Source organism: Triticum aestivum, chromosome 3B, assembly GCF_018294505.1.
Source record: "Triticum aestivum cultivar Chinese Spring chromosome 3B, IWGSC CS RefSeq v2.1, whole genome shotgun sequence".
Taxonomy (NCBI): domain Eukaryota; kingdom Viridiplantae; phylum Streptophyta; class Magnoliopsida; order Poales; family Poaceae; genus Triticum; species Triticum aestivum.
The window spans coordinates 19,322,250-19,345,221 of NC_057801.1; the positions used below are offsets into that span (position 1 = coordinate 19,322,250).

Consider the following 22,972-nt stretch of genomic DNA (forward strand, 5'->3'; position numbering starts at 1 on the left):
TATGTTTTGGTGATCAAATTGCGGGTTCAGTGACCTTGTGAACTTATGCATAGGGGTTGGCACACATTTTCGTCTTGTCTCTTCGATAGAAACTTTGGGGCACTCTTTCAAGTACTTTGTGTTGGTTGAATAGATGAATCTGAGATTGTGTGATGCATATCGTATAATCATGCCCATGGATACTAGAGGTGACACTGGAGTATCTAGGTGATATTAGGGTTTTGGTTGATTTGTGTCTTAAGGTGTTATTCTAGTATCAACTCTATGATAGATTGAACGGAAAGAATAGCTTTGTGTTATTTTACTACGGACTCTTGAATAGATAGATCAGAAAGGATAACTTTGAGGTGGTTTCGTACCCTACAATAATCTCTTCGTTTGTTCTCCGCTATTAGTGACTTTGGAGTGTCTCTTTGTTGCATGTTGAGGGATAGTTATATAATCCAATTATGTTATTATTGTTGAGAGAACTTGCACTAGTGAAAGTATGAACCCTAGGCCTTGTTTCCTAGCATTGCAATACCGTTTGTGCTCACTTTTATCATTAGTTACCTTGCTGTTTTTATATTTTCAGATTACAAAAACCTACATCTACCGTCCATATTGCACTTGTATCACCATCTCTTCGCCGAACTAGTGCACCTATACAATTTACCATTGTATTGGGTGTGTTGGGGACACCAGAGACTCTTTGTTATTTGGTTGCAGGGTTGTTTGAGAGAGACCATCTTCATCCTATGCCTCCCATGGATTGATAAACATTAGGTCATCCACTTGAGGGAAATTTGCTACTGTCCTACAAACCTCTGCACTTGGAGGCCCAACAACGTCTACAAGGAGAAGATTGCGTAGTAGACATCAAGCTCTTTTCGGGCGCCGTTGCCGGGGAGGTGAGTGCTTGAAAGTATATCCTTAGATCTTGCAATCGAATCTTTTAGTTTCTTGTTTGATCACTAGTTTAGTTTATAAAATAAAACTACAAAAAAATGGAATTAAGTTTGCCTCATACGCTTCATCTTTTTTATATCTTTCGTGAGAATGATGGATAGGAAAATGGTGCTCATGTGCTAGAAGAAGAAGTCTATAAAATGTTTGGCACTAAATCTTTGAATGATGAGCATGATTGCAATGTTGTTAGTATGAATTCCTTGAATATCCATGATGCTAATGATATGCAAAGCTACAAGCTTGGGGAAGCTATGTTTGATAAAGATGATATTTTTTGTCCCCCATGTTTTGATGAGCAAATTTATTATGACCAAAGCATGCCTCCTATTTTTGATGAGTATTGTGATGACACGTATGCTATAAAGAATAAATATAACCATGAAACTTGTCATCTTGATTTTAATTTTCAATTGGATTATGCTTCACATGATAGTTATTTTGTTGAGTTTGCTCCCACTACTATTGATGAGAATAAATTTGCTTATGTGGAGAGTAATAAAAATTATATGCTTGTGGCTCATGAAAACAATGCTTTATGTGATAGTTATATTGTTGAATTCATTCATGATGCTATTGAAAATTATTATGAGAGAGGAATATATGCTTGTAGGAATTGCAATAATATCAAGTTTCCTCTCTATGTGTTGAAAATCTTGAAGCTATGCTTGTTTTACCTTCCTATGCTAGTTGATTCTTGTTCCCATAAGTTGTTTGCTCACAAAATCCCTATGCATAGGAAGTGGGTTAGGATTAAATGTGCTAGTCATATGCTTCATGATGCTCCTGTTATGTTTCAATTCTTATCTTTTATGTGAGCATCATTGAAATCATCATGCCTAGCTAAAAGACATTAAAAAAAAGGGCTTGTTGGGAGACAACCCAATATTTACCCTTACTTTTTTTATGTGTCCACATGATTATGCTACTGTAGTAATCATGTTTTATAGCTTTTGTTTCAATAAAGTGCCAAGTAAGACCTTTAGGATAGCTTACCGTGATAGTTGTGTTGATCCTGCTGAAAATAAGAAACTTTTGCACCCAGTAAATTAGTTTTGATAATTCACAGAGACGTGCTTTTGATCTGATTCTTTTTGCTACGGATTGGTACACACATTTCTCAGGATTTCCTAATTTGGTAGGATTTTTGGAGTTCCAGAAGTATATGTTTGATACAGATTACTACAGACTGTTCTATTTTTGACAGATTCTATTTTCTATGTGTTGTTTGCTTATTTTGATGAATCTATGAGTAGTATCGGAGGGTATGAACCATAGAAAAGTTGGAATACAGTAGGTATTACACCAATATGAATTTAGAATGAGTTCACAACAGTACCTAAGTGGTGATTTATTTTCTTATGCTAACGGAGCTTACGAGTTTTCTGTTGAGTTTTGTGTTGTGAAGTTTTCAAGTTTTGGGTAAAGATTCGATGGACTATGGAATAAGGAGTGGCAAGAGCCTAAGCTTGGGGATTCCCAAGGCACCGCAAGGTAAAATTCAAGGACAACCAAAAGCCTAAGCTTGGGGATGCCCCATAAGGCATCCCCTCTTTCGTCTTCGTCTATCGGTAACTTTACTTGGAGCTATATTTTTATTCACGACATGATATGTGTTTTGCTTGGAGCGTCTTGTATGATATGAGTCTTTGCTTTTTAGTCTACCACAATCATCCTTGCTGTACACACCTTTTGGGAGAGAGACACATGATTCGGAATTTATTAGAATACTCTATGTGCTTCACTAATATCTTTTGAGCTAGACAAGATTTTGCCCTAGTACTTCACTTATACTTTTTAGAGCACGGCGGTGGCTTAATTTTGTAGAAATTATTGATCTCTCATGCTTCACTTACATTATTTTGAGAGTATTTTAGAACAGCATGGTATTTGCTATGGTTATAAAATTGGTCCTAGAATGATGGGCATCCAAGTTGGGTATAATAAAAACTATCATAGAAAGTGCATTAAACACTATGATCAATTTGATGCTTGATAATTGTTTTGAGATATAAAGGTGGTAATGTTAGAGTCATGCTAGTTGGGTAATTATGAAATTGAGAAATACTTGTGTTGAAGTTGGCAAGTCCCGTAGCATGCATGTATGGTAAAAGTTGTGTGACAAATTTGTTGCATGGGGTGCTCTTTTAATTGTCTTCCTTATGTGTGGAGGTCGGGATTGCGCGATGGTTAACTCCTACCAACCATTCCCCTAGGAGCATGCGTAGTACTACTTTGCTTCGAGGGCAAGTAAACTTTTGCTATAAGTATATGAGTTCTTTATGACTAATGTGAGTCCATGGATTATACGCACTCTTACCCTTCCACCATTGCTAGCCTCTATTATGCCGAGCAACCTTCGCCGGTATCATGCACCCACCATTTACCTTCCTCAAAACAGCCACCATACCTACCTATTATGGCATTTCCATAGCCATTCCGAGATATATTGCCATGCAACTTTACACTGTTCCGTTTATTATGACACGCCCCATCATTGTCATATTGCTCTTTGCATGATCATGTAGTTGACATTGTATTTGTGGCAAGGCCACCTCCATAATTTTTCATACATGTCACTCTTCGTTCATTGCATATCCCGGTACACCGCCGGAGGCATTCACGTAGAGTCATATTTTTTTCTAAGTATTGAGTTGTAATTTTTGAGTTGTAAATCAATAAAAGTGTGATGATCTTCATTATTAGAGCATTGTCCCAAGTGAGGAAAGGATGATGAAGACTATGATTCCCCCACAAGTTGGGATGAGACTTCGGACTTTATAAAAATAAAAGAGGCCAAAGAAGCCCATACAAAAAAAAGAGGCCAAAGAAGCCCATCAAATAAAAAAATAGAAAGAAAAAAATGAGAGAAAAGAGAGAAGGGACAATGTTACTATCTCTTTTTCCACATTTGTGCTTCAAAGTAGCACCATGATCTTCATGATAGAGAGTCTCCTATGTTATCACTTTCATATACTAAGTGGGAATTTTTCATTATAGAACATGGCTTGTATATTCCAATGATGGGCTTCCTCAAAATGCCCTCGGTCTTCGTGAGCAAGCAAGTTGGATTCACACCCACTTAGTTTCTTTTGTTGAGCTTTCATATATTTATAGCTCTAGTGCGTCCGTTGCATGGCAATCCCTACTCACTCACATTGATATATATTAATGGGCATCTCCATAGCCCGTTGATATGCCTAGTTGATGTGATACTATCTTCTCCCTTTTTGTCTTCACAACCACCACCCTATTCCACATATAGTGCTATGTCCATGGCTTGCGCTCATGTATTGCGTAAGAGTTGAAAAAGCTGAAGTGCGTTAAAAAGTATGAACCAATTACTTGGCTGAAACCGGGGTTGTGCATGATGGGAGTATTTTGTGTGATGAAAATGAAGCATGGCCTAACTATATGATTTTGTAGGGATGAGCTTTCTTTGGCTATGCTATTTTGATAAGACATGATTACTTGTTAGTATGCTTGGAGTATTACTATTTTTATGTTTTATGAACTTTTATCTTGAATCATTTGAATCTAAACATTCATGCCACAATAAAAAAAATTAAATTGAGAATTATGCTAGGTAGCATTCCACATCAAAAATTCTGTTTTTATCATTTACCTACTCGAGGACGAGCAGGAATTTAGCTTGCGGATGCTGATACGTCTCCAAGGTATCTATAATTTTTGATTGTTTCATGCTATTATATTATCTGTTTTGGATGTTTATGGGATTTACTATACACTTTTATATTATTTTTGGGACTAACCTATTAACCGGAAGCCCAGCCCATATTGTTGTTTTTTTGCCTATTTCAGTGTTTCGAAGAAAAGGAATATCAAACGGATTCCAAACGGAATGAAACCTTCGGGAGAGTTATTTTTGGAATGGAAGCTATCCAGGAGACTTAGAGTAGACGTCAGGGAGGCTTCGAGGTGGCCACGAGGGTCAGGGCGCGCCCCCCACCCTCGTGGGCCCCGCGTGGCTCCCCCGACCGACTTCTTTCACCTATGTATATCCATATACCCTAAAAACATCGAGGAGCACAATAGATCGGGAGTTCCACCGCCGCAAGCCTCTGTAGCCACCAAAAACCAATCGGGACCCTGTTCCGGCACCCTGCCGGAAGGGGGATCCCTCACCGGTGGCCATCTTCATCATCCTGGCACTCTCCATGACGAGGAGGGAGTAGTTCACCCTCGGGGCTGAGGGTATGTACCAGTAGCTATGTGTTTGATCTCTCTCTCTCTCTCTCTCTCTCTCTCTCGTGTTCTTGAGCTGATATGATCTTGATGTATCGCGAGCTTTGCTATTATAGTTGGATCTTATGATGTTTCTCCCCCACCACTCTCTTTTAATGGATTGAGTTTTCCCTTTGAAGTTATCTTATCGGATTGAGTCTTTAAGGATTTGAGAACACTTGATGTATGTCTTGCATGTGCTTATCTGTGGTGACAATGGGATATCACGTGATCTACTTGATGTATGTTTTGGTGATCAACATGCGAGTTCAGTGACCTTGTGAACTTATGCATAGGGGTTGTCACACGTTTTCGTCTTGACTCTTCGATAGAAACTTTGGGGCACTCTTTGAAGTACTCTGTGTTGGTTGAATAAATGAATCTGATATTATGTGATGCATATCGTATAATCATGCCCACGGATACTTGAGGTGACATTGGAGTATCTAGGTGACATTAGGGTTTTGGTTGATTTGTGTCTTAAGGTGTTATTCTAGTATCAACTCTATGATAGATTGAACGGAAAGAATAGCTTTGTGTTATTTTACTATGGACTCTTGAATAGATAGATCAGAAAGGATAATTTTGAGGTGGTTTCGTACACTATAATAATCTCTACGTTTGTTCTCCGCTATTAGTGACTTTGGAGTGACTCTTTGTTGCATGTTGAGGGATAGTTATATGATCCAATTATGTTATTATTGTTGAGAGAACTTGCACTGGTGAAAGTATGAATCCTAGGCCTTGTTTCCTAGCATTGCAATACCGTTTGTGCTCACTTTTATCATTAGTTACCTTGCTGTTTTTATATTTTCAGATTACAAAAACCTATATCTACCGTCCATATTGCACTTGTATCACCATCTCTTCGCCGAACTAGTGCACCTATAAAATTTACCATTGTATTGGGTGTGTTGGGGACAAAAGAGACTCTTTGTTATTTGGTTGCAGGGTTGTTTGAGAGAGACCATCTTCATCCTACGCCTCCCACGGATTGATAAACCTTAGGTCATCCACTTGAGGGAAATTTGCTACTGTCCTACAAACCTCCGCACTTGGAGGCCCAACAACGTCTACAAGGAGAAGGTTGCGTAGTAGACATCAGACTCCACACCACTGCACGAGATCTCGCTGGTCTGTATCGGGCAGCACACGGCACCGTAATCCAAGTTCGGGTGCTCCGTGGGCTTCTCCTGGTTCAAGGGCCATTACCAGGCCTCAACGCTGGATACGATCAGGAGCACGTCGCTTTCTGACAGACTGCCGACAAACTACTTCCTCACCGTTCCCAAGGCTTGCCGTGGAGGTGGCACCCGTGTCGTGCTTAGCGTGACAATTGATACAGAGATGGTGTATGGAGACGATGACGAACTAGAGGAGGAGGATGAGGACGATGAGAGCTACAACAAGGAGGAAGATGAGGACGAGGACAACGATGAAGACGAAGATGATGAGACTAGCGACGAGGATGATGAGAGCTACAACAACAAGGAGGAGGAGGCACAGGAGGATGAGGATAGTGATAACCATGAGGATAATGAGACTAGCGACGAGGATGACGAAATTTGGGAGGAGGTTAGGCACAACGATTACTATTGATGCATAGGCATCGACGGCACTGTCCCAATATCCATGGTGAATCCACAAGATGTTAGATCTTTGGAAATTTGGTTGTTACGGTGCTTTACGGTGTTGAGTTGCACAATGTGTTCCTCTTAAATTGGAGTTGCACAGTGTGTTAGGCTGACTGATTATACCGTTACTTGTTGCTCTGGCTCATGCTCAACTTTTGTCATGGAAATGTTGTAACCCTCGAGTGAGTGAAGTATCTATGTTCATTTGATCTTGACACAACTATGTTTCTTTTGGGGAATATGAACTGTGATGCTTTTAGTATTAATATGTTATTCAAAATTTTGTGAATATTTTTTGTACTGTTATTATATTTTTAACAAGTAGATTAAATGGCATCGTTGTTCATCTTCCCAAACTGTTTTCTATTCTAATCATCAAGGGTGCAACATTTACTATTGTAAGCTTTGCATCAGCCTTCAGTAGTCGTCAAGGGTGCAACATTTACTACTGTATGGTTTGCATCAGTCATCGGTAGTCGTTGAGGGTGCAACATTTACTACTGTATATGAGACACACTTAAACAACCATTAGCAGGTAGAGAAGCAAGATGGATGAGTACCTGGGTGACGGCACAGAGGTAGAGGGGGGCATGGCCTTGTTGCCGCTGATAGTCGGATCTGCCCCCGGTGGCGCTTCTCCATGGACTCACCATATCTCCCTCTCCCTCCTCTCTTCATCTCGCCCTTCTCTCCCCTTCTCTGGCTGAGGACGACGCCGCGGACGGGCCACTGCCAATATGTCCGCAACTTTCGCTCGAGTGAGAGGGGATGAGAAGGAGAGAGGGCCGCCACGCACTGACCTTCGATTTGTAGACGCCTCTTCGAACGGCCTTGAGCATGGTTGGCTGCTCCCCCTCCCCGCCTCTTAACGCGAACACTCCTCTTCTCGTTTGGGACAACAGCCACGCCGGTGACCTAGGTCTGGCAGATCGACGGAGCCGACGTGGCCCTGACAGGTGTCACGCGCCGAAGGGCGAGGAGGATGACGCTGCCGCCGTCTGCCCTTCTCCTCCCATCCCCGCTCCGCTTTGCACTACCTGACATGCTGCTCGATCTGGTGCGAGAGGGAGGAGAGGTCATCGATGGTGAAGAGAAGCTAAGGGGAGGAGAAAAGGGGTGGGAGAGTCAGCCGCTGGGGAGGACGTGGCTGATTGCGGCGGCTGCAGGGAGGTCGCCGGTGGCGGCGGCGGCAACAAGGAAAAGGAGAGGGAGAGGAATCGGGGGATGGGGACTGGGGACCAATCCCTTTCTCTCATCGCTGGCCAATCCCTCTCTGCCTTTCTTGTAGAAGTAAACCTTTTTGTCTTCTAGCTAATCCGACGTGGACGTCGCTAGAATGTGCCCTTTGGGCGACTGTTAATGGGTTCATTGGGTGGCTAGTGCAAATCATTTTACCTTTATTTTTCAAACTTGACCCTGCAAAGCAATGAGTGCAGTGCTAGCTGTGAACTGCTATTGCTTGTCTCCTTCCCATGACGGCATTACGCCCTTTGTCAAAATCGATTCGGCGAGGCCGTTTGTGGAGAAGAATCATCAAGCCAAACGACGTCCAAATGCCATGGGGTTTTCCACAACCCTAGGCCGCCGCCACGCGAAAAATGCTCTGCCGCTGCTTCCCCCTCTGGCTGTCCAAGTGTGGCGGGGACTTCTTCTTGGAGAAGCAGCACCGCGTGGTGGTCTTTGTCCGGGGACAGTTGCCGACAATAGAGGGGTGGTCAGTGGTGCTGTGACGTAACTGCTGCATGGTGGCGACTCATATGGCCAACATGCGTCATAGGTGATTTGAGGATTTATCATCTGCCTCGATTGTGTGTGCACCCGCCCTACAAAAACGTGGGCACACCATTTTTTGATGAAGGATTTCGCAATCTCCTCGCCGGGCGCAAAATTAGGAGGGCAACTAAACATTGGCTCAGATCCAATTTTTTGAGGACTTATCCTAATGCATGCCCTGCCCATTGGGAAAACCAATAATTTGGTAAGGTTACTTCCACTGCCATTAGTTTCATTTCCTTGTTTCTATTTTAATAAATTTATGATTGCGTGCATTTGAGAAAAGCAAAGACCAAGGGTTTCTTCCCCGGATACGGCCCTTCGCGTGCCCCATCCTGCTCCCAATACGGCTACAAGGGACTGTCGAAGTGTGGCATGCTCTCCTTCTCAGAGGAGCGGCACCAGGAAGAGGCCGTCGTCGGGCAGTGGGCGATGGCGACCGTGACTACGACATGGTGGTGATCCCTATGGTCCGATGGTGCGTCATACGTGATTTGGGCATTTAATTAGGGGCCCTTCTGGATTGTGCGTGCACCGCCCTCCCTTCTATAACGCGCAAATTCACAGAAGAGGATGTTGCAGCCACGTGAATACCAATATTTTGGTAGGATAAGTCTCGTCTGCCATCCACTTTGTAAGTAGATTGGTTTGGTGTCGATGACTTGTTTCTATTTTAATATATAAAGATTATTTTGTTAGAAAATGGATATTTTTCATCTCATAAAGGTCAGCCATAACAAAAAGAATTATGGCCACGTGTAGTAGAAGTTACTAGTTGAACACAGCATTTTTTTATGCAAGGAATTTTTTTTCCATCAGATAGCAATGGAGTACACAAAATGCATGCATTTCTTACATGGGACTGAGCTCTACTCTTTACTTGAGATAGAACCCGTCAGAACAAGCCGCTGTACATGTCCGCGGACATTTAGAGAGGTCCGTTTTCATCGACTTGCCTTAATAGAGTGCAATTTTCACTTGAGCAATAAAACACAATCTTATTTGAAAGGACGATGCATTTGGACTATACTAGAATGTAAGAATATGGTTTATACCGAGGCTCCTCCCTTATAAAATAGAAGAGATTCAATCAGCTTCCTCTGTCCCACACATCCGTCACACAGCATTACACAGGCCAAAACTGCATGCCTCCTGAGGGCATGAACAGTGATGGCATATGGATACATATGTCTCGTGGGAAAAAGAAATTTGAGGCAGCTACATTGATTTTTCTCCCCAATGCAAGCTATCACTAGTGTGCCTCATCAAGGAATAGAAAGTAGAGACTAGTACACATGAATCTCTACTCTCCACTTCAATTTTGTCAGCTTTTTACACTGGACCACACTTTTTCTCTTCAAGCACCCGCCTCCTGCAGAGGATCCCGCTTCCCCATCGGAACCTATTTCTCCTGACATCCAATTCTACATGGCATGTGGGGCATCACCCTAGGGCTATGCATTGGCCATGTCCCGAGGCGATGGATCACATGCCACAGTAGTAGAGGACAACATCGGTACAGGAGTGAAGAGGCATCAGCAAGAACCCGGCAAATTAAGTAAGTAGTACTCCTTCCCGAACTAGCAAACCAAGCAAAACATATGGTAATGCTAATGTAGTAGACTACAGGCATGACCTGCAAAGTATTTTCTACTCAACTCTCCTTTTGAAACTTGACCCTGCAAAGAAATGAATGCAGTGTTGTGAACTGCTCGTGCTTGTCTCGTTGCCATGACGAAATCATGGCATGTCCGGCGATACATGCTACTCTACTTGTTGGTGTCGTTCCCGCCCCTAGAGAAAAATCCCCAAGCCAAAGGATGTTCAATGGATTCACTCTTTAGTAACTTTAGATGATACCAAGAGAATATTGAGTAACACACAAGAATATGCATACAACCATTTGATACATACATCATGGATTGGTGAGGATCCAAAATAAATCCCATTCATAACAAGATTCAAAGACAGGGGAAATGACACTAGGCATCCAAATAAAAAAAGTTGTTCAAATACTTGTAAACTGTGGCCCACTCTTACAATTTGTCATGATCCGTAACACTCCATATGAAGAATCATCCTCATCAATATGGAAGTTTTCCTTACCTATACAAGAATGAGAAGAGAAACTTAGAATCAATAAAACAAACAACAAAAGCTAATTTGGAACAACATTAACTGAAAAGCAAGTATATTTAAGTTTGTGATTACGTATTTCGAAATAATAATGTGGCATGGATTGAAGTAGTATATCACAAATACTAAGTGATGCAATATTTTACAATAAAACTAATTGCAGCGTATTTCAGGTGTAAAGCATGATGTATCCTAAAGCATCAAGCCGCTCCACTGAACACTAAATCCGCAGACATCATCTCCAACAGATAAAGTGGAAAAAGGACTCACCTCCTATTATTGAGTCTCACAAACAAATAATGAATGTATCACATTTCCCACATTAGACATGATCGCTATCTCTGGCCATCAATGTTAACTGGATGTGAACTGCTTTCAAGATATTTCTCCTACTGAATGGATGCAAACTAATACATAATTTTAGTTCTGCAACCAATGGAGCATCAAAATATTGTACTAATAGGAAACAATTATTTACGATTCAAAGCAGCGACCTCAGCTTCTTGTGCCGGTTCTTCTTGCAAAAGCAAGGAAACAAATATATCTATTTATATATGTTGCTACATTCTGGTAGGAATAAATAAGCGATACAAAAGCACCTAACAAAGAAACAAGGTCTAACAATAATTTACCATGCCTTCCTTAAATGGGCAAGATCCAGCAGGCAAGAAACGTGCTCCGACAAATGAAAAAATTAAGACCAATTATTACAATTAACATCAATGTCTCCAGTTGTTAACAGTGAAAATTGAAGCACATATATGCATTGTACATAAGTAATGTATTTGGCCACCTCAGGGAATCATTTCATGTATCAGTTAATAGGAAAAGAAAAATAGTAGGGAACATATTTAAAAATGGGTATATATATATATATATATATATATATATATATATATATATATATATATATATATATATATATATATCATAGACTCTTGAGATACATATCGGTTGATGGCTTCAAATTTCAACTGATATATAATGACCTTTTCGGAAGGGCACCTTTACATAGGCTGTTGGATGGAGCAAACTGCAAACTTCTTATACACACACACACACACACACACACACACACACACACACACACACACACACACACACACACACACACATATATATATATATCTTTACCTACTAATAAAGCAGTCATTGTTTCTGGTCGTACGTCATTGGCATATTTGCATAAAAGCCCCCGCGATTTTGGGTATTCAACCCGCAGTACAATAATAAGTCAACTCCAACCGGTATTGACGAGAGAAAAAACGAAATAACCCACCCGCCCGCCGATGCATCAGTCCTTCCCCACATCAGCAGTCTTTAAATTGACTATTAGTCCCACCTCGCAACTTTGTATTGAATCCTACAAATTTATATATGTTTGAAAGTAGACAATCAAGAAGCCAGATAACAAAGCAGAGATGGCTGATCAAGAGAATAAGAGAGAGATCAGATGGGGACTTGCTCAAGGCCAATGCATCACCGGCGCGGACTTGCCTCAGGAAAGCGGAACAGAGCCGTGGGCGCTAGATGGAGAAGTGGAGGAGTTGGGCTGGGTGGTGGTGGGGAGCCCCTCTCTCTCCGGTGGATGGCTGGGGTGTCGGGGGCAGCGGGACCGGTGCGCAGTGGCGCAGAGAGGGTCTCTATCGAGCTGGACTTGGCGCTGGACGTCGCAGGTGATCCTCGTGTTCGTCGTCTCCATGCCCAGACGAAGCAGGTAGCGACGAGCCGACGACGGCTCCCGACACGGTCGGAGAAGGCGGGGCGGCGCGGATCTGCCGCTGAACAATGGCGGGAGCTTGAGCGTCGGGGTCGGAGATCCATGGCGCGGGTGTGATTCTCTCTGTACATAAAAGATACGGGGGTGAGAGGTGAGGGAGAGATCCAGAGGGAGGGAGTTAGGGAAGGGAATGGAGAGGGGGAAGGAGGGAGTTAGGGAAGGGAATGGAGAGGGGGAAGGTTAGCGGAGCAGCGGGCCGGAGTTGCAGGGGGGGTGGGTAGCCGGCCATGGCGCCGGTCGCCGGACTGGACGGGGGGAGGCGAGGAGGGGCTGCAGGCGCCGGGGGTCGAGGGGAGTTCCTTGCTCGGGCGCGGTTGGTGCGGGAGGCGGCGTACGGGCGGCGGCGTTGTTGCAGCGCGGCTGGGCTGTGTATGGGCTCCTGGCATGGAGAAGTGGCGCTGGGTGTGATGGATGTGGAGTGGTGGAAAAGGAATTGTCGGTGGGATTGAGTGCTTGTTGCTACTGCTTTTTTTTAAACGATGTGATGTTTTTCTTCTGCTTTTCTGCGTAAAGCTAGGTGTCGGTCTCTGCTTTTTCTGCGTAGAGCTAGGTGTCGATCTCTGCTAGCATAGTACAATTTACTTGGCTGCTGTTTAAGCCTGCCATATCTTAATCTTAATTATGAATACATTAGTAGTTACAGTACTTAAAAGATGTGTGACTGAAATATTGGAAAGATTTGTTTAAAAAAATATTGAAAATAAATACTATTTCTTAGGGGAAAAGATATTTCGGGCTCACCTGTGGACTACCTGATCATCAATATATTCCTCGAGTCTTGATGTTCCTGATAGATTTGTTTAAAAAATATTGAAAATAAATACTATTTCTTAGGGGAAAAGATATTTCGGGCTCACCTATGGACTACCTGATCATCAATATATTCCTCGAGTCTTGATGTTCCTGATGCCGTTGATGAGATAGAGATGAGGGACGAACAAAGAGTTGAGAGGGTACGGCAACGGTGCATCCTGCTTGAACTGGGTCTGGAGGAGGGGTTGTGTCCTATTTCGACTCTCACGCCGGAGAGAGAGAGAGAGAGAGAGAGAGAGAGAGAGAGAGAGAGAGAGAGAGAGAGAGAGAGAGAGAGAGAGAGAGAGAGATGTGGTCATGGCTATGCCGATCATGTCCTTAGTCCTTCCGTGCACCACCTCTATGCATGTGGCTACTCCCCTCCCTCATATCATCTCACCCGCAACTCTGCATGTCCTATCCTGATCCTGTTCGAGCCCTGATGTTGGTGTCAAGGGAAGCAACCGTGTTGGCGCAGTCGGCGTGCTCCTACTGTTGGTGGTCGTCAATGGCAGAGCTAGACCAGGAAGACTCGGGGAGGGGGGCGGGCAAAGAGAAAAAACAATTTCTAGGGGGTGCAAAATCTCTATTTTTTCCAATCTATAAATCTCTATAAAGAATTTCTTCACTATTTTTGCCCAGTCTGAGGGGCGACGACACCTGCAGGGATGCATGTTGCTCCGCCAGTGGTGGTCGTGTATCAACAAAAGAGCATCAAGCATTGTAAACTCTTTACTATCTAATGGTCATCTTATTTTTGAAGTGGTCAACTAAAAATATGAATTCATGATAAGACGAGGAAGAATCTAACAGATTGAGAGATAGAGCTCGATATTTCACCATGATAGATAAACTCTAAAATATCACGCAAACCCTAAAATTTATTTCATACCGTTGCAACGCACATGCTTTTTTTTTGCTAAAATGTCAACTTTTATTAAAAATAAGGAAATTCCCACGTTTAACCATATTATCAACATTTATTAAAAATGGATATAAAAATTGATGCATAATGACACATGCAGCAGGTTATGCCCATTTATCCGCCCGGTGCAACGCACGGGCATTTGTACTAGTATATATATATATATATATATATATATATATATATATATATATATATATATATATATATATATATATATATATATATATATATACACTAATTGAAGGCACCATAAGAGGCACCACGTTAATCTTTAGAATTAAGGAATTTTGACCATTCGATTAATATATAATGTATCTGCGGCCATCAGATGAAAAGTAAGACTTGATGTCTAATACTACCACGTATTGGAGTCGTACTCCCTTGGGAAGTCTCCTTTTCCTAGGAAAAAGTAAATCTTTCTTTAAAAACAAAAAACTGAGAAGTATTTTTTTCTCATGCTTAGCAGTTTATAGTGTATATGTTAAGAACTCTTTGTCTGATCGACCCAAACGAGTCCATGCATGCATGTTACGTGAGGGAAGTGTAAACTACCCTTCTAACAATCAATTTACAAAATAACCATTAGATCTTAACTCATTGTATTCATGTGACTTGCCTGAGATGGACTCCTATCTATCCACGGCCTTCCCTCACCCTCCCTCAAAAAAAAGAAACAAAGGGAAAACACATCTAATCGCTTTTTACAGATGTATATTCTGCTCGCTCAAGCGCTATGAGGACATCCGGGTGGCAGCAGCAGCGTTTCAATCTCGCCTATGACGGCAGCTTTACACACGGCAGGAAGGCATCATAAGTCCACATCAAGATCGTCCCGCTGCCATCAGCAGCTTCACACGCAAACGTGCCGGCGTCTCGCAGGCAACACCAGGTTCTCGCATTGAGACGTGTCCAGTTGTTTGTTTGTAACCATCGGATGATGTATCTCATAGTCCTCACGTATTGTCCCACGTCCACCCGATCGTCCCACAGACGGGCCGTGATCATCTCCCCGGCATCGTTGGATTTCATGTGGCGCAGGCCTCAAATCGCCGAGTGCTTTCTGACGAGATGGTGTGCAACTAAACACGAAGCTGGAATTAGGAGGTATGTAGATGCTATTCTTCTGAAGAAAGCCCCTTGATTGATTCCTCAAGTAGACTAGCTCACACACGTAGTAATCAATCTCACTGTGTTGTATCCCATGCCAACAGGTCATAGGCTATTATTCTTACCTCACAACGTTGACAAGTAATCTGTTATCAAACTGAATTTATAATTTATGCAGGCGTCAGATTGGACGACGTTGAGGCGGGCGTGCACCAGCAGGACTGCATGCCCTACTCCACGACGCTGTTCTCGGACGCGGGAGTGCGGGAGGACGTGATACGGCCATGTGGGCTGCACGAACTGCATGCAGACGAGACCCCAAGCTGCACTTCGGCCTCTGCCTTGGACGAGATCCCTATGCACTGCAAGGCCCGGTCAACAAAAGCGTTGTTGGCCCTGACCACCGATCCTTGCCTCCACCATATAAAGTAAGTAATTTATTCATTAGCGCACATAGTAATCAATCTCACTGTGTAGTGTCCCGCGCCAACAGTTCATAGCACATTATTCTTACTTTGCAACATTGGCAAGTGATCTGTTATCAAACTGAATCCATGATTTATTCTAAAGCCCACTAACTTCATCACATTATCCCCAATAAATAAGACCGATCTCTAAGATCTGTATAAATGGAGGTCAAAGTCTGTATGTATTTGTCAACTATCTGCACACATCATAAGATTGTGCACTATCGCGAGCAGTGGAGAATCAGAAAGTTTAATATTGCAGCGCCACCAGCAGTAACATGTAAACCCTGCAGTAGCACTTCTACATTAATACAAGCATACAGTTTGAAATTTATATGAGGCTTTCTGATGCTCTTCATGTTACGTACCATCACTGAATCTCTAATTATCTGAAAGGCATATCTAATATTTTCTTCCAGCATTAATCAGAGGTGTCTTGCGCAACCTTCAACTATTATCCTTACATTTTGCATTTAAGTTATACAACCTTAAAAGAATTCTCATTGACATGTCTAATAGAACTGTCGTGCATGCAAAAATTGAGCTAGATGCATGTAGTACTTGAATTACACCTGCTTTTGTTTACATCGTTACCCATTTTATATGGCGAAAGGACTCAAGGTCAGCATTTGTTTAATATAAGACAATCATATAAGATTTTGTTGCAACTGTAGTTAGAAAACCCATATTATTTGGGTAGCTTTGTTTCGAATAGTAGATATGATCGTCCAGTCACGGTTACAACATACTTAGAATTAAAGCTTCCACCTCCTTAAAATACAGAAAGGTATTTTCTGTCATGACATGTCAAAGTGTCCTTTTAGTGATTTCACATTTATAAAAAGAGTTGTGTAGAAGCTACACTTGAAACGCTAAATAAAAATGTATTTCGGCAAGCTTATGCAAGAAAAGAATAATTGTGTGCTGATGACGAATTGGATTTAGAATCATTTATCTCAAAACTTTACATTATTTTAGTTACTGCCACTTCTGCCCTCGCAGGTCAACTTGAGTCTCCACTTCTAAAGGTATTGATTGATTTGTCACTCCATGGGTTTCTAGATCTTTTATTTTATCTCCCTACTGCCACGAAATATGGCATTTTCTGGAAACTATATGTTCAATCGAGTGGGTTTGCTGACGGCTGTGGGAGAATTCAAGTGTGATTTTCAGAGTTGTATTATGAGATTGAGCTATTGTGTTCTTATATTTGTCTTTGGACTAATTATTCCTGCACTATCTTATATAAATTTGTTAGATAAAGTTTTCTACTCCTGATTTTGAAAATGGCATTGGCCACAAAGTGTATGACACATAGGGATATGCTCATAAGAAAGGTTACTTGAACTTACCTAAATGAGTTAGCTATTTGTGAGTTTGCCTTTTACTAAAATGAAAGAATCTACACAGTATTGTAATAAAAGAAATCTAATTCCCCAACTCAGATAATGTTCATCTCTATACCTCACAGTACTCTTAGCTGCGCAATATGATAATATGCCGACACTGTTTCTTATTTAGAGTTTTGCATGCAGGTTTTGTTTTGAAACAATCACTGGAAATAGTAAGTATGCGCTTTTATATTTCCGACCTGCAAGATAAGTGGAAAGTAACGAGTGTTCTATATTGTGCTACTTTGCCAAGGTGCATGCTCTTTAACCAATTTGGTAAAAAGACAATTGAATGTTTCAAGACTTATTACTTCTTTTTTATTAGTGTTTCTTATTAACCTAGAAGCCCAAAGAAATTAGGTTGATAAACTGGGTGTACTCTACGCTTCTCATGCTTGGAAGAATATATTTTTATGAAATGAAGTTAATTATTGTGGCTCTTTTCAGCACTCAAGTAGAGTTTCCTGCTAAGTGCTGCCATAATCAACTCAATATTGCTACAACCATTGGTAGGGCGAACAATACAACCTCTATGCATCTGATTCCGTTAGCATTACTTAGTTTATGACTGATGTTGTGCTTGAAAATTTGCGAGTTTTTTACATTATGCTTTAATCCTGAATTGCATATGTTCCTTTGGTAATCCAATTTAGCATGATTTAATTTTTAGGTGCAACGAGTCGTCAAAAATTTAGCAGCCTTAGTGACATCGAAGATTCAGAAATTAGCCCACCTATAATGATAACACAGATGATCTTACAATCCGTTCGAAGGGAACTAAACTCTGTATTTTTTTTCATAAAGCATAGCATCTTCGTATCCATTCAAAGGAAGTAAAATTTTATACCAACATATCAATGCAGGAGAAGTAGAGAAAGAGCGTGGGTGGGAAAGGACACTATGGAGTCAATGTATGCTACTGATCTAAGTGATATATGATGTCGGGTAATATGGTTTATTCTTCTCAAAGTTTAATTTCTAGCCCGTGCAGCCGCACGGGTGGAAGACTAGTTTTTATAATGTTGTCAGAAACATCACAACTCCAAAGTCAGAGGAATGGAATTGCACCTCACTGAGTATAATGTATCATAACCTACAACAAAGATAGTAAGTGAAAGGCTTAATTGGGGATTAAAAAAATCGACTTTGCTGCTAAAATAAATCCTACTAGGTTAAAGAAAAAGATAAATCACTAATACATAGAACATGGCATGCTTGATGCATCATACCATTACCCATCAATAATATTGCTGAAAAGGCACGAGAAAAACAGATGCATATATTAGCAATCAAACGCTTTCGTGAGACAAATAGAAAAAATTAGTATCACACTCTGTAATATAAAAAGATATATGTTGTCTGATGTCCCCATGAAAGAGCAACTCCACGAAGTCCATGCAGGAGCATGTGGCGTTGATAGCCTTGACCGAGAGAGTGGGCGGTGTGGGAAAGTCGTACTTGATGATCGAGGTGGATTTCTCGACACTTGTCACCCCTGATAGCGGTAGGCTATGAACCATAGCCTGCACTCACATTAAATGCCTGGCCGGAACGTGACCTCACACGGCCTCTGTTAAACCTGTCTGCATGCGAGGCATGTGTGCTGAGGAGGCCCCTGTTCGGGACACCTAGCACCATCCCAAAACGTCACTACTGACGTTTTATGTAGATCTGGTTTAAAGAGGGTAGATTTACTTGGCAGTAAACCTACACAAAGGGGGCATACTGTCACGCCATTGGCTCCTTCTGGATGTTGTAGTACTAATTATGAAGAGGATTTTAGTGTAGTTTCTTATTGTACCGAGGGTTCAAAATTTCAGCGAAATTTTGCATATTTTGGTGGGGTTCAAAATACTTGCAACCCTGAAATTTTGAGCCAAATTCAAACTAAAATTTAAATTATCTTAAAAATCATTTAAAAATATTGATTTTTGAAACTCAAAATCCGAAATAAGTTCTGAATTTCCGAAATTTTGCATATTCCGGTGACGTCCAAAAATTTCCATGACCGAAATTAAAAACCTTAGCAAGGTGGCTTTTTGGGCAGGTCCATCTGTTGTAGTTACGCTCGGGGTACCCCGGTTTTAAATACACCGACATGCATAGTGCACAAAATCAAGAGGGGCAACTAAAAAAGAAAGTTTTTTCATGCTCCATTAGCTAGCGTAGTCTTCTACTATCAATAAAACCAAAAAATAAATCAAATGTCAGTGAGTTAGATCTAAAAGTTGGGAGTTGTCCAAGTGCATGTCATGCCCATAAGTCAACACCAATGGGTTGCTAGGGTAACTCTCGCCGCCATTTCATTTGTAAATAGAGGTTTACACTTATAGTGTTGGATGACTTGTTTTCGTTTTAATATCAAAAGATTATTTTGTTAGAAAACAGATTTTTATTTTTCTGCTTAGAAAGCTCATTCATCTGGAAAAGAATTATGGCTAGTGTAGTGAAGTTACTAGCTTTTTTTGGTAGACTGCAGCCCTCAAAGATGGCTTAACACTTTATTATTAGCAGTTTAAGCAATGTACAGAGATAAGTTTACCCCTTTGGAAGGAGATGGATTTGATTCATTCCTTAGGAAGACTTTGAGAGAAGCTTCATTAGGAATTGCTGCATGGTTATACTCTCTATGCTGCATCAACATTGGCTAGGTATCCTGCTTGGCAGATTTGTTTAACAGAAGGCCTCCTTTCTTCCTCACTATTCTCCAGTAAACCCGCATTAAGCATCGCTTTGGTAGCATGGATAACATTTCTTGACATGAGACTGAGCTCTACTCCTGACTTGAGATATATAGATTGCAACATATGCAAAGGAAATGCTTGCAAGTTGCAATGGCATAACAACGGAAGAAAATGCATTTCACAACATGATTAACACGAACCATAATATCCTCCGATTTGAATACAGTACCCAACAATGACATTAAAGATGAATTGCATCTACTAATTAACATCACCCAAATAGTTTCAGCTGCAACTCCAAAATAAGCACGAACTGCCTTGAATGCACCGTTTGTTTCCCATCAGCAGCAGCGGACCTAATCACACCAATGCGTCGGACCAAGGGGAGAGCTTATCGATGCGGATGTGCAGGGGAACTTCCATGGATGCCCTGTCTCCTGCTGCTGGCACTAGGTACATTGGCAGCACCGTCAAGAACGTGGCCTCGCCCGCGGCAACCACGGCGCCGGGCGACGAGCTGATCCTCATGTGCATGTCCACGAGCACCATGTCCTCCTTGCCGCCGTTCGCCACTGCTGCCGGGGGTGTCTCCAGGTTGACCCACATCTTGCACGTGAACCGTGGCCGCGTCGCCGCTCTCGCCCTAGCGCACACCACAGACACGGCGGTCACGCCGGCGCCGAGCGCCCCCACGGTCATGAGGAAGACGCAGTTGTCGTCGCCGAGGAGCACCAGCTGCGTGGTCGACATCGGTAGTTGAAGCTTGCTGACCTTGCCGTACTGCACGACGCGCACCGGCACCAAGTGGACAGTGTGGAGATGACCGGCGAGCGCCTGCGGCGCGCCGACGTAGCCGCAGCCGGGCTCAGTACACTGGCAAGGCGCGTGCGGGCACGCTTTCTGGTGCTCGGCGACCTCGTGGTAGGTCACGTACCACTGGCAGCCGGCGTTGGGGCACCCGATCCTGGTGGAGGACACCACGGCGTCCAGCGCAGGGCAGGGGTCGAAGAAGCCGCCGTCGTCCACGCATGCCTTGCACTGCCCGAAGGGCAGCAGGGCCACGCAGCTGCCGCAGGCCGGGTGCCCCGCTTTGCACTGCAGGCAAGCACACAAATCGGAGACGGCCCGTAAATTAGCACGAAAGAATTGATCTATCACCGGCGCCAATCGAGGAAGAAAGAAGGAAACAAAGAGAGGAACCTGGAAGACTTGGGGCTTGAAGGGGAGGGTGCAGAGGGGACAGTGGAGCACTTGCTTGTCGATCCTCACGGCGAGTTCCACTCGCTGGATGTACGTTGCCCCAACGATGGCGCCTCCATCTCCTCCACCGGCCGCCTCTTGCTTCATGTGTCCGTCGGGCAGGTCCAGCCGCTCCTTCTAGGACCTCTCGTCGGCCATGTTAGGCGAAGCCCTGCTCCTCCTCTCGGCGGCCACGGCGGCACCCTGCATCTTGGCTGGCCTTTGGGGAAAGAAAACTCCTGTGTGTGTGTGTCTCACGCCAAACTTTTTCAGGAGGTGGGTGAGGAGTAGAGCAGAGATCTGAGAACAAAAGTTGCCTAGGCAGCCACACTACACTATAAATGCTTCCTCATTGTGCTTTCCATTCCCAAACTTATAGTTATAGATATAAGCCGTGCTCTTAATCAATTTCATTATTGCTAGTTTATCCATACATTAATGTTGCCTTTCTTTTAAGTACCTACAAGTGTGTGATAAAAAGGTTGACCATTGCAGATCCATGTTATTTTTAGAAAAATCGAGGAACATCAATGTAAGCACATTGTTTTTTTTTCTCCGTAGCTTCCTGCTTAATTGATACACGGTGGAGTACTTTTGACTCCATCGCCAGATTATAACACCATCGCCAGATTATAACACCATCAAACACGTGGGAGCCCATAAAAACAAAAGGATACATGTGTAAGCACAAGGGATACGTGTGACAAATAGTACAAAGGAGCACACAAACGCATCACAACTTTTCACCTAGATCACGACACATTCCGCCTTTCTCACTGTTATCGATAGACACATACGCCATCGCTGATGTGTTGGCTGCCACCAGCAAATAACAACAACATGACCACAAGCCTCCAAAAGATCCATGGAATAGGTACTAGATTTTGGAGACCCCCGACGCCAAAAATCTTGATTAGCTACTTGCATGAAGTAGGAGAAATAACCCCTTGATTCGGCAGATGCCATCAAGAAACAATGAGCAATCCATTTGTCACGACACCACGCAACCACCTAGTCCAGAGACTTCTAAGCAGGCATCTGTAGCTGGAGGTTATAGAGACACAGGGGGATAACCAAAGATGACACCAACCAAGATCATCCTCGCATTAGTGCGTGAGGAAGGCTTGAACAATGTTGCTAGAGCACGAAAAAGCTAACACTATGGATTATGTGGAAAATCAAGTATCGGCTCCCAACCAACCTGCGATAACCACCAGGTGATGGAACATAGAGGGTAGAAAATATATCCAAGATTACAATAGGGGCTAAGCTTCACATAATATCCTAGAAATAACATAGTGGAGAATAGGTAGTAGGAAAGCTTACTTGAACCTAAGGAGAGACAAGAATAGAAGGACCTCCAGATCAGAACACGAACCGCCAGCATAATCTCCAAATCAGAATGTGTGAGAAAAGATCTAGGCAGGACAAAACATAGGCAATGATTATTTAATGGGGAAAGCAAAGTTAAACCACGAGGAGCAGGAGTTCGCAGAGGATGACACCTATTCCTCACTAGTAGAAAAAGTGCCTAATGTTCAGCCCTTTAGTCCCGGTTTGTAAATGAACCGCCACTAATGTGAACATTAGTGCCGGTTCGAACGGCTATGCATTAGTGCCGGTTCATTTCTGACCTATAGTCCCGGTTGTTTGTATCAAAAATTGGGACTAAAGGGGTGGTGGCAGGCTCGCGTCAGGCCGGGGCCCCACGAGCCCCTTTAGTCCCGGTTTGTGACACAAACCGGGACTAAAGGGCCAACCTATAGTCCCAGTTTGTATCATAAACCGGGACTATAGGGGTGTAACCTTTAGTCCCGGCTAGAGACACAAACCGGGACTAAAGGGCAATTT

The 22,972-nt window shown here is 42.7% G+C and overlaps 1 protein-coding gene across 1 annotated transcript; it reads right to left on the reverse strand.

Annotated features, from left to right (window-relative positions):
• Window positions 1–20,142: 20,142 nt before the first annotated feature.
• Window positions 20,143–21,355, reverse strand: LOC123064404 (putative E3 ubiquitin-protein ligase SINA-like 6). The gene is made up of 2 exons (XM_044487893.1): window positions 21,083–21,355; window positions 20,143–20,977 (listed from the first exon to the last, which is right to left on the reverse strand). Exons 1-2 carry the CDS (start codon window positions 21,227–21,229, stop codon window positions 20,243–20,245), a joined length of 882 nt encoding a protein of 293 aa, XP_044343828.1. The 5' UTR covers window positions 21,230–21,355; the 3' UTR covers window positions 20,143–20,242.
• Window positions 21,356–22,972: the final 1,617 nt, after the last annotated feature.

Coding starts and splice junctions, on each gene's coding strand:
- LOC123064404 (XM_044487893.1), bottom strand. CDS start 21,229: ATGAAGCAAGAGGCGGCCGGTGGAGGAGATGGAGGCGCCATCGTTGGG. Junction 20,978..21,082: donor TCAAGCCCCAAGTCTTCCAG/GTTCCTCTCTTT, acceptor GCTTGCCTGCAG/TGCAAAGCGGGGCACCCGGC.